Source organism: Otolemur garnettii, unplaced genomic scaffold (genome assembly GCF_000181295.1).
Source record: "Otolemur garnettii isolate 467f Iridium unplaced genomic scaffold, OtoGar3 scaffold00038, whole genome shotgun sequence".
Classification (NCBI taxonomy): domain Eukaryota; kingdom Metazoa; phylum Chordata; class Mammalia; order Primates; family Galagidae; genus Otolemur; species Otolemur garnettii.
In genome coordinates this window covers 1,548,175-1,560,763 of record NW_003852433.1, presented here as the reverse complement: position 1 = coordinate 1,560,763, position 12,589 = coordinate 1,548,175, and the positions used below count along the sequence as shown (strand labels likewise).

The window sequence follows — 12,589 nt, the reverse complement described above, 5'->3', positions numbered from 1 at the left end:
ACACACCAAGAAGAGGCAAAGCCAGAACAAAGGAGCCCCAGGTGACCCAAGCATGAGTCCCAGTAGGTGAGAGCTGGAGAGCAGACAGCAGGGATGGATGGAGGGCAGGCTGGACTGGCAGGGGCTGAGAGCCCGGTTACAAGGCTGGCTGTCTCCACTCTGTCCTTCTTGCTTTCCTCTCAGCTGGGTTGGCTATCAGTATCCCGGCTACCGTGGGTACCAGTACCTCCTGGAGCCTGGTGACTTCCGGCACTGGAACGAGTGGGGGGCCTTCCAGCCGCAGATGCAGTCCTTGCGCCGCCTGCGTGACAGGCAGTGGCACCGTGAGGGCTGCTTCCCTGTCCTGCCCACCGAGCCCCCCAAGTGAATCCACATTGCACCTAGCTTCCTTGCCCCACCCCTTCTCCAGGCTCGGTTTCCCCATTGTTCCCAGGCAAATAAAAGTTCCTAAAGCCACAGTTGTCTCCTGAGTCTGTGAGCAGATGTGTGCCTCAAGGTTCCCCATCATTGCAGGGTGCAGCTTCCCCGGTCTCAGTAATTACCACAATCATAAAAACAACAAACACTGAGAAGCTCTTATACACATTGTTTTACCCTGTTTTTTAGACTACTCCAAGAGTGGGATTATCATTATTCCCATTGAGCACTTGAGGACTGAGGCTCAGAGAGGGGAAGTGATTGGCCCAAGGTCACACAGCTAGCAAGTCAAGGTTGGAACTCAACCAGTCTGGCTCCAGAGCCTGCACTCTTCAACAAATCTGTGTTGTCAAACTCTAGTCCTTTGTGCACCACCCTAATGATTTTTTTTTTTTTGCCTTATCTGCATACCAGCTGGTCTGTTATTTACTTAATATTTTTATTTAAATAGACTTAGTGTTTTGTGCTTAAATGCATTGATTTGTAAATAAAACTATAAGGCTATGGGAAATGGTATTATATACCACAGATAGGAAGCAATCATATAAACAAATCAAGTATAATTTATAGAAGTCCAGGTATCAAATTCCCAGCAGACACTTCCACCTGCTGAAGGCTCTGAGCCTGCAACCTGTCTGCTCTTTGACAAAATGGGTGATTAGCAAAGGTTGGGAAGAAGTGTGAAAGATACACTTGCACCATACAGATTTCTTTTTCTCCTTGATTTAATCAATAAAGGTTTAAAAAGTATTATTTTTTTTACATCTGATTCAATGGTATTTAATCCTAGAATCATCTTTCAGAAATCTCCATGCAGCACTGCTGACTCTCATATCAACAGTTAATATTGATTGATGTTATTAATCATTCATCTATGCAGGAAGCCTGGTGATAGCGGGTGTTGCTATGGATATCTTCCTGGAGGAGGAAATATTTAAAGGGAGGGTCTCGGAAGGTGAAGCAGGAGCTTGTTTGATAGAGAATAGGGAAGATGATGTTGCAGGCAGAGCAAACAGCAGGGGCCTGCTACCCCATATGACACCTTTGTACAAATGATAATAAGATGCCTTTTTCTTCAAGACATTTTACTTCCATCTGTCAGAATTATTGGTATAAATCTGTGATGTCCACGATGGGAATGTGGCACGCTTGTACTGTGCTCCCCAACCTGCACTGTTGTACGTGGCAGCCTCAGAGCACAATGAACAAAGGCACAGAGGTTGAGAGAGTTTCTGGTGGACCCAAGCAAGGCTTACTGAGATGGGAGCAGTAGGCTCGGTGCTTGTTGGAGCAAAAGTAAGGGGTGGGACAGGCATGATGAGTGTAGCAGAGAGCAGCAGTGGGGCCTCCTGGCACCCTGTTCTGTGTTTGTTTGTTTTTTTTGAGCTTCAAAGTTGAGGCACTACGGATCTTACCTTCCCTCTTCTTCTCACCTTAGTTCTCCCCTCCACCAGCCTCTTGTCTAGCTTCTTGGACTAGAAGACACAGTTGTCTGTGGACCAGGAGTGCTGGGCAGAGTTCAGGAGATAAGAGCATTGACTTTGCTCTAATGTCAGAAGCTAGAAAGAATTGTCCCTGGGAATCATTCTTCCCTTCTATAAAATGACAACTCAGCTGTCCATCTGGCCCCAAGATTCTTTGGTTCCAAAGTTGTATGAGTGTCTGAGATTCTGTAATTTGTCTCTAAGCTTCTGTGATTCTGTGATTCCAATGTGAAGCTACCAAGATTCCCATCCTAAGTTCCCAAGGTCTGTGAGTGCAGCTTTAAGATTCTCATGCAATGGAGTTGAGCCTCACAATCATACGAGCCACATAAAATTAACTTTCAGATTTTCTCAACTCCAACATCCTACTGGTGGTAAGATGCATCATGATTTTATTATTCAAGAAAGAAAAAAAGAGAAATGCTACTATCCATTAAAATGTAACACTGTTGGCTCAGCGCCTGTAGCTCAAGCCGCTAAGGCTCCAGCCACATACACCACAGCTGGTGGGTTCGAATCCAGCCCGGGCCAAACAACAGTGACAACTACAACCAAAATAGCCGGGCATTGTGGCGGGTGCCTGTAGTCCCCGCTACTTGGGGGACTGAGGCAAGAGAATTGCTTAAGCCCAAGAGTTGGAGGTTGCTGTGAGCTGTGATGCCACAGCACTCTACCCAGGACAACAGCTTGAGGCTCTGTCTCTAAAAAAAAAAAAAAAAAAGTAGCACTGTTGTTTTCTATTCACTCAGAATTTTTATTTTATCTTTATTTAAAGAATTATTTGAGACTTATTTAGACATATCAGGGTCCCATCTCCCAGTCTATCAGTCTGATGAGTTCTATAAAAGGAAAATACTAGAAATTCATCATTTAAGTGAGCATTCATAGTCCACATTTTATGGATCACTTTCAGCTCAAAGATATTTTAATTTTCTCATAGGTATTAGCATATGAAAAAAATGTGCATATTAGTATTGCTAACAAAATATGTACAATTTGGCAAAACAAACAAAGACTAGAAGAAAATGATAACTAAGGCCATTATTTTATACGTAATTTATTGTTTTGATGATAAATTTAGGAATAAAAAACATGTAATAAAAACAGGACATGTAAATATCAGAAGAAAGAATAAATAATAAAGACAGAAAGAAAGAAGTAAAAGAAATAACATGTTAAAAAGTTAAGAGTGAGCATCACTTAGGAACTATAAACCCTGGTGTTTGTTCACAGGTCCTCATTCCAAAGTGCCTCTTCAAATGTGAGCATCTCACCACCTGGAACAGAATTTCACAGCTTAAAGATTAGTTACATTTTTGCCTTGAAACTGAAACTTTGAGTTTTGACTTTACCAAGAGCTCAAACCTGGGTCCAATACTGGAGGAAACCAGTGGGGCTAGACTTGCCAACTAGCCATGATGCCCTCAGCCTTCTTGGGGGCTCCTCCAAGGTCATTTTGACTATGGATGAGTTTTGCCCCTAATACTGACTTTAGAATGCAATGCTGGGGCAAGCTAAGGACATCATCATGTTTTAGGGCTAGATTCCATGAATCCTGGCACCATAAGCATTTGGAAAGGCAAAGCATTTTGATTACAGAATATCATCTCCCATCCATGATAAGAGGAGGTGACCCACAATTTTTCAGGCGTTGGGGCATGGGCACAGAGTTGGCAGAATGTACTTCAGGGGATAGGGGCAAAAGACACCTGAGGGCACTGACCACTTTTGTGCCAGCATGAGGTGCTGATAAACACACCGAAACCGAGTTTTGGGGGGAAAATGTGGTTCCGGATCACCCTGAGCAGGTTCTAGAGAGATGAGCACCATTGTTGTGGCAAGCAGACACCTGGGCCAGATACCGAGGATCAAAGTATGCTTTGTAGAGCCTAGACACCCAGCTATGAACCTAACCACACATCCAGCAGGAGAAGAGAACCCACCCATCTGCCCTCACTTCCTGCCCACTACTGAATCATCTCCTTCTGCCAGCGTAGTGGAAAGAGTGAGAGAGACCTGACATTGCATTCCAGCTCTGACAATTACCAGCTGTTGTCCTGGGTCAAACCAAATTACCTGAGGGCGCTTCTGTTTCCTCATCTGTAAAATGGGAGTAATGGCCACAAAACTTCAAAAGGTAGTTGAGAAGGGTAAATGACCACCTTATACATGATACTTATAAGACACCTGGCACATAGCAAGCGCCTGAGTCAGATGTAATTACTGATATGGCAACAACATCATCTCTTGAACATCAGAGTTGGAAAGTTTTAGAATCAATACGCTTTATGCTACTTTTATTGTTCCTGCTTTTGACAAATATTGATTGAAGACCTCCTGAGTGTCGGGCTTCATCTGGTTTGCTGGGAAGATGGGCTGGGGAAGAAGATAGAAGAGGCCCCTGCCCTGGGCTTTCCCAGGCTGGGGATGCACACAAGAGAGATGAACTCTTTCATCTGCATCCGGCCCTGCAGACCCTTCTGATCTCTTATTTCCACCACATCCTGTCCACTCTGTGCTTCATGCAAGGCCCATGCTCACCTCCTTCCTGCCGGGTCTTTGCACCTACTGTTCCCTGTGACTGGTGTACTCTGCCGCCGACACCAGCCACGTCTCAGTCATGTAACCAACACCCTTGATCCTCCTTCTCTGGCCCAGTTTAATCCCCCCTGCCCCTGCCTGGCCAGTTACAGATGCTGACGTTACCACGAAGCCTTGTTGGAGGGACTGACTTTCCCCACTCAGATGCAGGGCCCTAGTCCTCCTGTTCGCCTGCTGAATCCCACTGTCCAGCACAGAATGCTCAGGAAATGCTGTTGCTACAATGCTACTAAATAAATGCCCCCATTCAGACCTCTTCCTTTGATCCTCATTTCTTCATCCACAAAGGGACTTTATAAAACACCCAGCTGGTGTTTACCATCAAATTACTCATATGGAATCTCTAATATGCACGCAGTAAACACTATATAACATCGTTTTATCGTTTTCAGACTGGTAACAGCCAGCTCCATGGAGGCAGCACGTTTCATTTTGTCAGTCCCAGCATCTTCCACATGGTAGGCACTATTTATTGGACACAAGAACAAATGAATGGGCGGCGCCTGTGGCTCAGTGAGTAGGGCGCCTACCCCATATACTGAGGGTGGTGGGTTCAAACCCAGCCCTGGCCAAACTGCAGCAAAAAAATAGCCAGATGTTGTGGCGGGCACCTGTAGTCCCAGCTACTTGGGAGGCTGAGGCAAGAGAATCACCTAAGCCCAAGAGCTGGAGGTTGCTGTGAGCTGTGATGCAACAGCACTCTACTGAGGGTGACAAAGTGAGACTCTGTCTCTAAAAAAAAGAATGAATGAATGAGTTACAAATGAACACATGGCTGGTCATGGGCAAAACTTCATATCTGTATGCCTTGGTTTCCATGTATGTACATGTGTGTATAAATAATGTTTGTGGTTACAGTTGTAACTATTACAGAAATGTATTTTAAACACATGAAACAGGATGGACATAAAGTTCCTGTCTAAGTTAAGATAGTTTAACATGGTAAATTGCACACCAACTCTAAGTCCACCCTGTAGAGTGCTATGATTTAAAGAGAACAACAAATCAAAGTTCACAGGGAAAAGTAAGCCTGCACATCTTCCTTCCCTTTTCCCTCAGGTATTCAATGCATAAATATACAGAGGCACAGAGAGGTTATGTATCCTAGACTGAGCTGAGATTTACCAGCCTGGAGTTTTATTTCATTAGTGTATAGCAAGGTTTCTCTTCTGCATTATTGGCACTCTGGGCTTGATGGTTCTTTGTTGGTGTTGCAGGACTGTCCTGTGCACTGTAGGACGTCCAGCAGCATCCCATGCCTCTGGTCACTGGATACAAGTAGGAACCCTTCAGCTCTCCAGTGTGACAACCAAAAATATCTTGGTTATCCCCAAATAACAGGGTGGGGTACGATGGCAGGGCAAAATCCCACCCCTCCCTTGAAATCACTGATGTACGTGAATATACAGCAGACACAGCCCATCCTTCTTTTTTCTGTTTACATAAACACCACAAATACACCTCACTCTGGGTCTGGTTTTTTCTCTTACACCTCTTTTTGGTGATTATTCCACTTCACTGCTTATAGGCAGTGAGGAATCGTCGCGGAGGAAAAGTGGTGAGCTGCCAGTCCTGGGGGTAAGCCAGCATGCAAGCAGAGGATCCAGGGCGGCGGGGCCGGGTTCCCGAGCGAGTCTGCAGGAAGACCCTGGGTCCGCCTCCGCTCACCGCGCCCGGCAGAGGCGGGCTGGGGGGGCGGGGAAAGGCCGTGGGCGGGACCGCGTCCCGGGTCCGCCCGCGCGCGACGTCACGGCGCTGCGGCCCCGCCCCCGCGCGGGCACCACCCCCTCCCCCGGCCGGGGCGGCTGGTGAGCCGCGAGTCGCTGGGCGCGCGGGGCTGCCTCGCCGCGCCTGGGCACGGTAGGTGGCCCTGGGGCGGCGCCGGGGGCCTCGGGCTGCAGCTGGGGGTGCCGGCCTGGGGCGCGGGCGGGTCGGCCTCGGGCACCGGGGAGTCCTCCGTCCTGACGGCTTCCTCCGGGCCCGGCGCGGCTGCTCGCGCTCGGGGGCTGGGATCTGGGAGGCAGGCGGCGCGGGCGGGTGGTTCGAGGATCCGCACCCGCCCGGCGCCCCGAGCACTTTCCACCGGGTGCAGCACAGACCGGGCTCCAGTTTCCGCGCTTCTCACTTTGGACCCTGCGCCCGGGACACGCTCAGCCTCTGTATATGAGTGTGTTGAGAAGGGTGGCCAGAAGAGCGGCGTGTCATCGTTTTCCGAGCCCCCGACCTCGCCCAGGCGCGCGGGGACCCCCAGGCGGGCGCTGGGGCGCGTGGAAGTTAACTTGCAGCCGCGGTGGAGTTGTGAGGCGTGTCAGAAGTGGAGGCGTGGAGGGCGGAAATCGCTGGCTAGGGAGGTGGGTGCCGAGAGCATGGGGTGAGGGGAAATCCCTGGTGAACTTGGAGGTCACCGCGGGGCGAGGGGCGAAGTTTGACCAGAGAATTCTCACCCAACCCAGGCAACCTTCCTCTCCCAGTGTGAGCTGGATAGGAGGTGCCCGTTTACAGCCAGACTGAAGGGGCAGCCTGGGAGGGCCGTGGTCTTAGAGGCTGGGTGCGCCTGACTGCTTAGCAGAGTCCTTATTACTTGGGACAGAGGTCAAGGTCTGGCTTTCTCAAAGCCCCATTCCCTTGGGAGGGAGGGTAGGAAACATCCTTTTTAGTACAGTTATTAGAAAGCATTACGCTTATTGCCTTCTCTCCCCCCATTTACAGATGGGGAAACTGAGGCTTGGAGAGGTTGCGTGCTGTGGCCCTAGAACCCAGAGTTAGGATGTGGCAGAGCTGAAACTCACCCACAGGCCTCTTGATTTCATGTCTTTTATGGATGTTGGGGAGGGGGGAATAGTGAACTCCTACTCATACTTCAGAAGCCTCTTCAGGCAACACCCCCTCGGGAAACCTTCCCTGGTATTTCCCAGGCATTGTTGGTTGCTTCCTGTTTTAAACCCCAGGGAGGTAGCCAGTCCTTTTTCTCACGTTCCAGCTTCATTGATATGTCTACCAGACTGGGCTATGGACACCTCTCCCTATCCCTCATCTCGTTCTCCTTTTATTCTAGTGGGGTTGTCTGATGGTTAGGCCAGGCTTCTAGGTTTGAACAGATCTGAGTGTGACTCATATTGATTTAGTAGTGATGTAGCCTGGGTGAGTCATCCCAACCCCCCTGCTCTTCCACCAGACTCAGTTTCCATGACTGTAAAGCTGAGTTTGTTAGATTGTGCAAAAGGAGTTATTGCATCATTTGAGAATTGTACCCTCATTGAACCCCAATCGCTCTATTATTTACTTAGTATATTTGTATCACCTTATTTTTAAACATCTCATGTAACTGCTTTGTTGAGATAGAATTCACATACCATGCAATTCACCTTTTCAAAGTATACAATTCAGTGGTTTTATTTGTGCAACTATCACCACTGTCTAATTTTAGAATATTTTTATCATCCCAGAAAGAAACCCTGTATCCATCAACAGTCAATCTGTAACACCCCCCGCCCCCATCCCCTAGCAACCATTAATCTACTCTACATCTGAGTTTGCCTGGCCTGGCCATTTCATATAAATGGAATCATACTCTATACAGCCTTTTGTATCCGCCGCTTTTGACTTTGGATAATGTTGCCAAGTTCACCTGTAACCAGGACTTCACTACTTTTTATGGCTGAGTACTATTTTATTGTGTGTATATACCCCATTCTGTTTATCATTTGGTCAGTCATGTGGGCTTTTGTGAATAGTGCTGCTGTGAACATTCATGTGCAAGTCTTCGTGGGGATAAATGTTTTCACTTCTCTCGGGTATGTCCCTGGACATGGAATTGCAGGGTCATGTAGTAATTTTGAGTCTAACCTTTTGAGGAACTGCCAAGGCTGTTTTTCGAAACAGTGGTACCAATTTATAATCCCGCCAGCCTGTGTATGAGGATTCCAATAATCGTTTTTTTTTTTTTTTTTTTTGAGACGGAGCCTCAAGCTATCCCCCTGGGTACAGTGCCATGGCATCACAGCTCACAGCAACCTCTAACTCCTGGACTCAAGCAAGTCTCCTGCCTCAGCCTCCCAAGTAGCTGGGACTACAGGTGCCTGCCACAGCGCCAGGCATTTTTTGGTTGCAGCCATCATTGTTGTTTGGCGGGCCCGGGCTGGGGATTCGAACCCGCCGCCTTAGGTGTATGTGGCTGGCGTCTTAGCCGATTGAGCCATGGGCGCTGAGCCGATTCCAATAATCTTAAATTTAGTCTCCTCTTCAGCAGTCATAATCCTTGACATCACTGGCTTTGACGTGTTAGTTATAAATTCTTTTCTTTTCTTTTTTTTTTTTTGTTTTTTGTTTTGTTTTTTTGAGACAGAGTCTCACTCTGGCACTCTGGGTAGAGTGATGAGGCATCATAGCTGACTGCAGCCTCAAATTCTTGGGCTCAAGTGATTCTCTTGCCTCAGCTTCCCCAGTAGCTGGGACTACAGGCACCTGCTGCGGTACCCAGCTAGTTTTTCTATTTTTAGTAGAAATGGGGTCTTGTTCTTGTTCAGGTTGATCTTGAACTCCTGAGCTCAAGCAGTCCACCTGGCTTGGCCTCCCAGAGTACTGGGATGATAGGGTTAGCCGCCGTGCCTGGCCTGTACGTTATTTTCTAATATAAATTAAATTAAGTGCCTCAGCAGAATGAGGGATATCTTACATGTCACCAGCAGCATCTCTGGGACCACCAGTTAGGGAAACAGATCAAGCCTGTACAGTGGTTATCCAAAGTATGTAGATGCTTATGGTCTTCCCAGTAATGGTGACAAAAACTTATGGAAGCAGGTGTGGGGCTGGTGAAAGACTAGGTGCTCCTGGAGCCCAACCCAGGACTTGGCACATAGTGTTAGGAAGGGGTAAAGGAAAGGTGGGAGCTGCTCACATCTTCCCATCCCAGGTTAACACAGAGCCCTCTTGTTAGCTGAGGCTATGGAGGCCATAGAGATTCTTGATGGGTTTCTTGGTCCATGACCCAAAAGGAAGTCTTGTCCCTTGTCCCTGAAATCAAGTCTGGTCCTGTCTGTGCTCCACTTAGACCGTCACGCTTATTCTGAAGGTGACCTCTCCAGGTGGCCACATGAGGGGCCTAAGTTGCTGCTGCTTACTTCAAGAGGTGCCACCCCCCAGGCTTGAATTACAAATGCTATATCTGTGGCCACCCCAGGCACACAGACATCCCCACCTTCGGACATCTCCCCCGTACCTGGAACTCCATACCTTCTACATTGTGCTCCTTACTTCAGTAAGGTGAGGCTGCATGGTGAGAGCCGAGGGCAGAGTGCAGTGTTTTCATGGAAGAAATAGTTCTTTTTTTTTCCTTTTGAGACACAGTCTCATTCTGTTGCCCCAGGCTAGAGTGCTGGGTGTCATAACTCATAGCAACTTCAAACTCTGGGGCTCAAGTGATCCTCTAGACTCAGCCTCTCCAGTAGCTGGGACTAGGCCATGATGCCCAGCTAGTTTTTTCTGTTTTTGGTAGACGTATTCTTATTCTTGCTTGGGCTGGTCTCCAGCTCCAGCACCTTCCTTCGCCTCCTGGAGTGCTAGGATTACAAGCTTGAGCCACCATGCCTGTCCAGTAGTCAGTTCTCTTGAGGTTTGTAGTCTGCTTGTCTGGGAACTTAAAACAGCATTCATGAGCATGTTCTGGATTCCTAGCAACCAGCCTTGTCTCATCTGGATAACTGCTGTCCGGGACAGTTGTTAAGACCATGCCTCCCATTCACTATACCTGGTCACTATACCTGGTCCTCATGCTTTTGTTCTTTTTTAAATATATGCCCTCGCTTTTCCTTTCAGAATCCTGAATTTCTGCGCATTAGAAAGCAGCATAGAGAGCCCAGCAGTTTGAGGTTGCAGTGAGCTGTGATGATGCCACTGTACTGTAGCCCAGCAAACAGAGCAAGACCCTGTCTCAAAAAATAAATAAATTAAAAAAATGTTAAAAGCTGGGCATGGTATCTAACGCCTGTAATCCTAGCACTTTGGGAAGCTACGGTGGGTGGATTGCTAGCGCTCAGGAGTTCAAGATCAGTCTGAGCAAGAGCAAGTCCCAATCTCTATAATAGAATAATTAGCCAGATGTGGTGGCACATGCCTGTAGTCCCAGCTACTTGGAAGGCTGAGGCAGGAGGATTGCTTGAGCCCGAGTGTTGCTGTGAGCTAGGACAATGACACTGTGCTTTTGCCAGGGCAACAGAGGGAAAACCTGTCTCTAAAAAAAAAAGGAAAGAAAAGAAAAGAAGGAAAGCAGTCTAGGAAAGTGGAAACTGTCTGGGGAGGCTTCCTAGGCAAGGGACTGCCCCTCTCTAGGTCTCCATGCCCTACTGGGGAAAGAATGGGCACAGCCTAATCAGAACTCAGATATGGTAGCATCTTGGAGTCAGTGAGGCTGTTGAAGTATATTATAGATAAGACTTTGTGGATGAATTTGTGGCAGCTATGCCTTCACAGACAGGGGATAATGACCAGAACGTGCCTCTTTGAAAGCGATGGTAGGTTTGATTTGCCATCTGGTGTCATGGAGACTTCTCTGGGTAGCAGCAGCTCCTGGCGTCCCCTCTTGCTGCCTCTTTCTACTGCCAGCAAGTCCCCTTGTTCTGTGGACCCATGGCTGCCCTGCCTGGGGCCACAACTGAGGTCTGGGATGCCTGTCCCCTCCCATGTCCCTCCCCAGAGCCTGCCACCTGAGGAGGATTCACAGGAATGATTCATTCAGGGCAGCCTGGGAGCTTGGCCAAGCCCCAGAAATTGCAGGGAGGACCTTGGAGGGCAGTGCCTGTATGCCCCGGGCAGGAACATCTCCTGTGTGCTCATCTGCAGACCTACCTCCTAGGGTTGTGAGATGGGAGGGGATGGTAGTAAATTACTTACCATGGTACCAGGAAAAAGCTGAAGTTCTAGGGTCGGACAGGCTCTTTGGAATCTTGAGCAGGTCCATCCTTTATGAGCCTTAACTTCCTCATCTCTCAAAAGGCAACAGTTATAAACACAGGTCATATCCAGAGGGCTTGCTAGGTTCTCGGCACTATTCTACGTACTTTCTGTACTTAACTCTTTTGAGACAAACAAGCTAAGGCAGAGAGTGAAGTAATTTGCACAGTCACCCAGCTAAGAAGTGGGAGAGTCAGGATTTAAATCCAGAGTCTACACTTCTGTTTTTTGGACTTTTTTGTCCTTTTTTGTGACAAAGTCTTGCTCTGTCACCCAGGCTGGAGTACAGTGGTGTGTCATAATAGCTCTCTGCAACCTCAAACTGCTGAATTCCAGCAATCCTCTTCCCTTAGCTTTGCCCAAGTAGCTGGGACTATAGGGGCATACCACCTTGCCTGGCTAATCTTTTAAGTAATTGTTTAAAGTTGTTTTTTATAAAGACAGGGTTCATTAATTTGTCTAGACTAGTCTTGAACTCCTGGCCTCAAGTAATCTTCCTGTCTCAGCCTCCCAAAGTGGTAGGCAGGCGTGGGCCACCTCTTTAACTTTTGTTAAAAGTTGTTTTAAATATTATGAATGAATATTCACCTGTTCTCTGTCCATCTATCCATACACCTTCCTGGAGGGAAGAACACACAGGGCTCTTGGCTTGGGAAGTTCAGATCTTGCTCAGCCTTCTTTCTTGCTGCAGTGAAGCTGGTGAGCAGTGGGTGAGAGCTTGGAGACAGCCAAGTCCCAGCTTTCCCTCTAAATTGCTGTGTGACATCGGGCTAACCGCGTTTCCCCTGAGCCTCAGGGTCTCTGTGTCTTCTGTTTAACTCCCATGCTGTGTGGTTCGAGTTTGGTTTTTTGTTGTTGTTTTTAATTGAGCCAACATCCATACATTTCTACAGAAGAATTTTGATTTCTTACTTCTCTTAGAAACTCAGGAGCTCAGGCCAAACTGGAGTGGCCTGAAGCTGCCTGTCAGATGGTCACTGTAGTCTCCACCAAACACCATTGTCACATGGGCGACCTGTCTGGCCTGAAGGGCCCTCTAGTTTGGATCTTCAGGGCTGTTAGGACTCCTGGTAGTGTCACTTGAATAAGCAATTCTATTGCTTTAAAAGCAGTTTTTGGGTTTTTTTTTTTTTTTTTTT

At 47.8% G+C, this 12,589-nt stretch overlaps 2 protein-coding genes across 5 annotated transcripts in view; both read left to right on the top strand.

Moving 5' to 3' along the window:
* CRYBB1 (crystallin beta B1) overlaps positions 1-456 on the top strand; it is a 16,761-nt gene extending 16,305 nt beyond the window's left edge. Inside the window, exon 6 of the mRNA XM_003789844.1 lies at positions 184-456. Within this exon, the coding sequence (XP_003789892.1) occupies positions 184-367 (184 nt within the window). The 3' untranslated portion in view covers positions 368-456. The remainder of the gene's footprint in view (positions 1-183) is intronic.
* Positions 457-6,257: 5,801 nt separating this feature from the next.
* The window catches only part of TPST2 (tyrosylprotein sulfotransferase 2), a 54,899-nt gene continuing 48,567 nt past the window's right edge, over positions 6,258-12,589 (top strand). For 2 of the 4 annotated variants that reach the window (XM_023513297.1, XM_023513296.1), the window contains exon 1: positions 6,440-6,853. In XM_023513297.1, coding sequence (XP_023369065.1) covers positions 6,666-6,853 — 188 coding nt within the window. In that variant the 5' untranslated portion in view covers positions 6,440-6,665. Of the gene's footprint in view, positions 6,363-6,439; positions 6,854-12,589 lie in introns of those variants that run through there. The other 2 variants (XM_023513299.1, XM_023513298.1) reach the window with 2 other exon arrangements.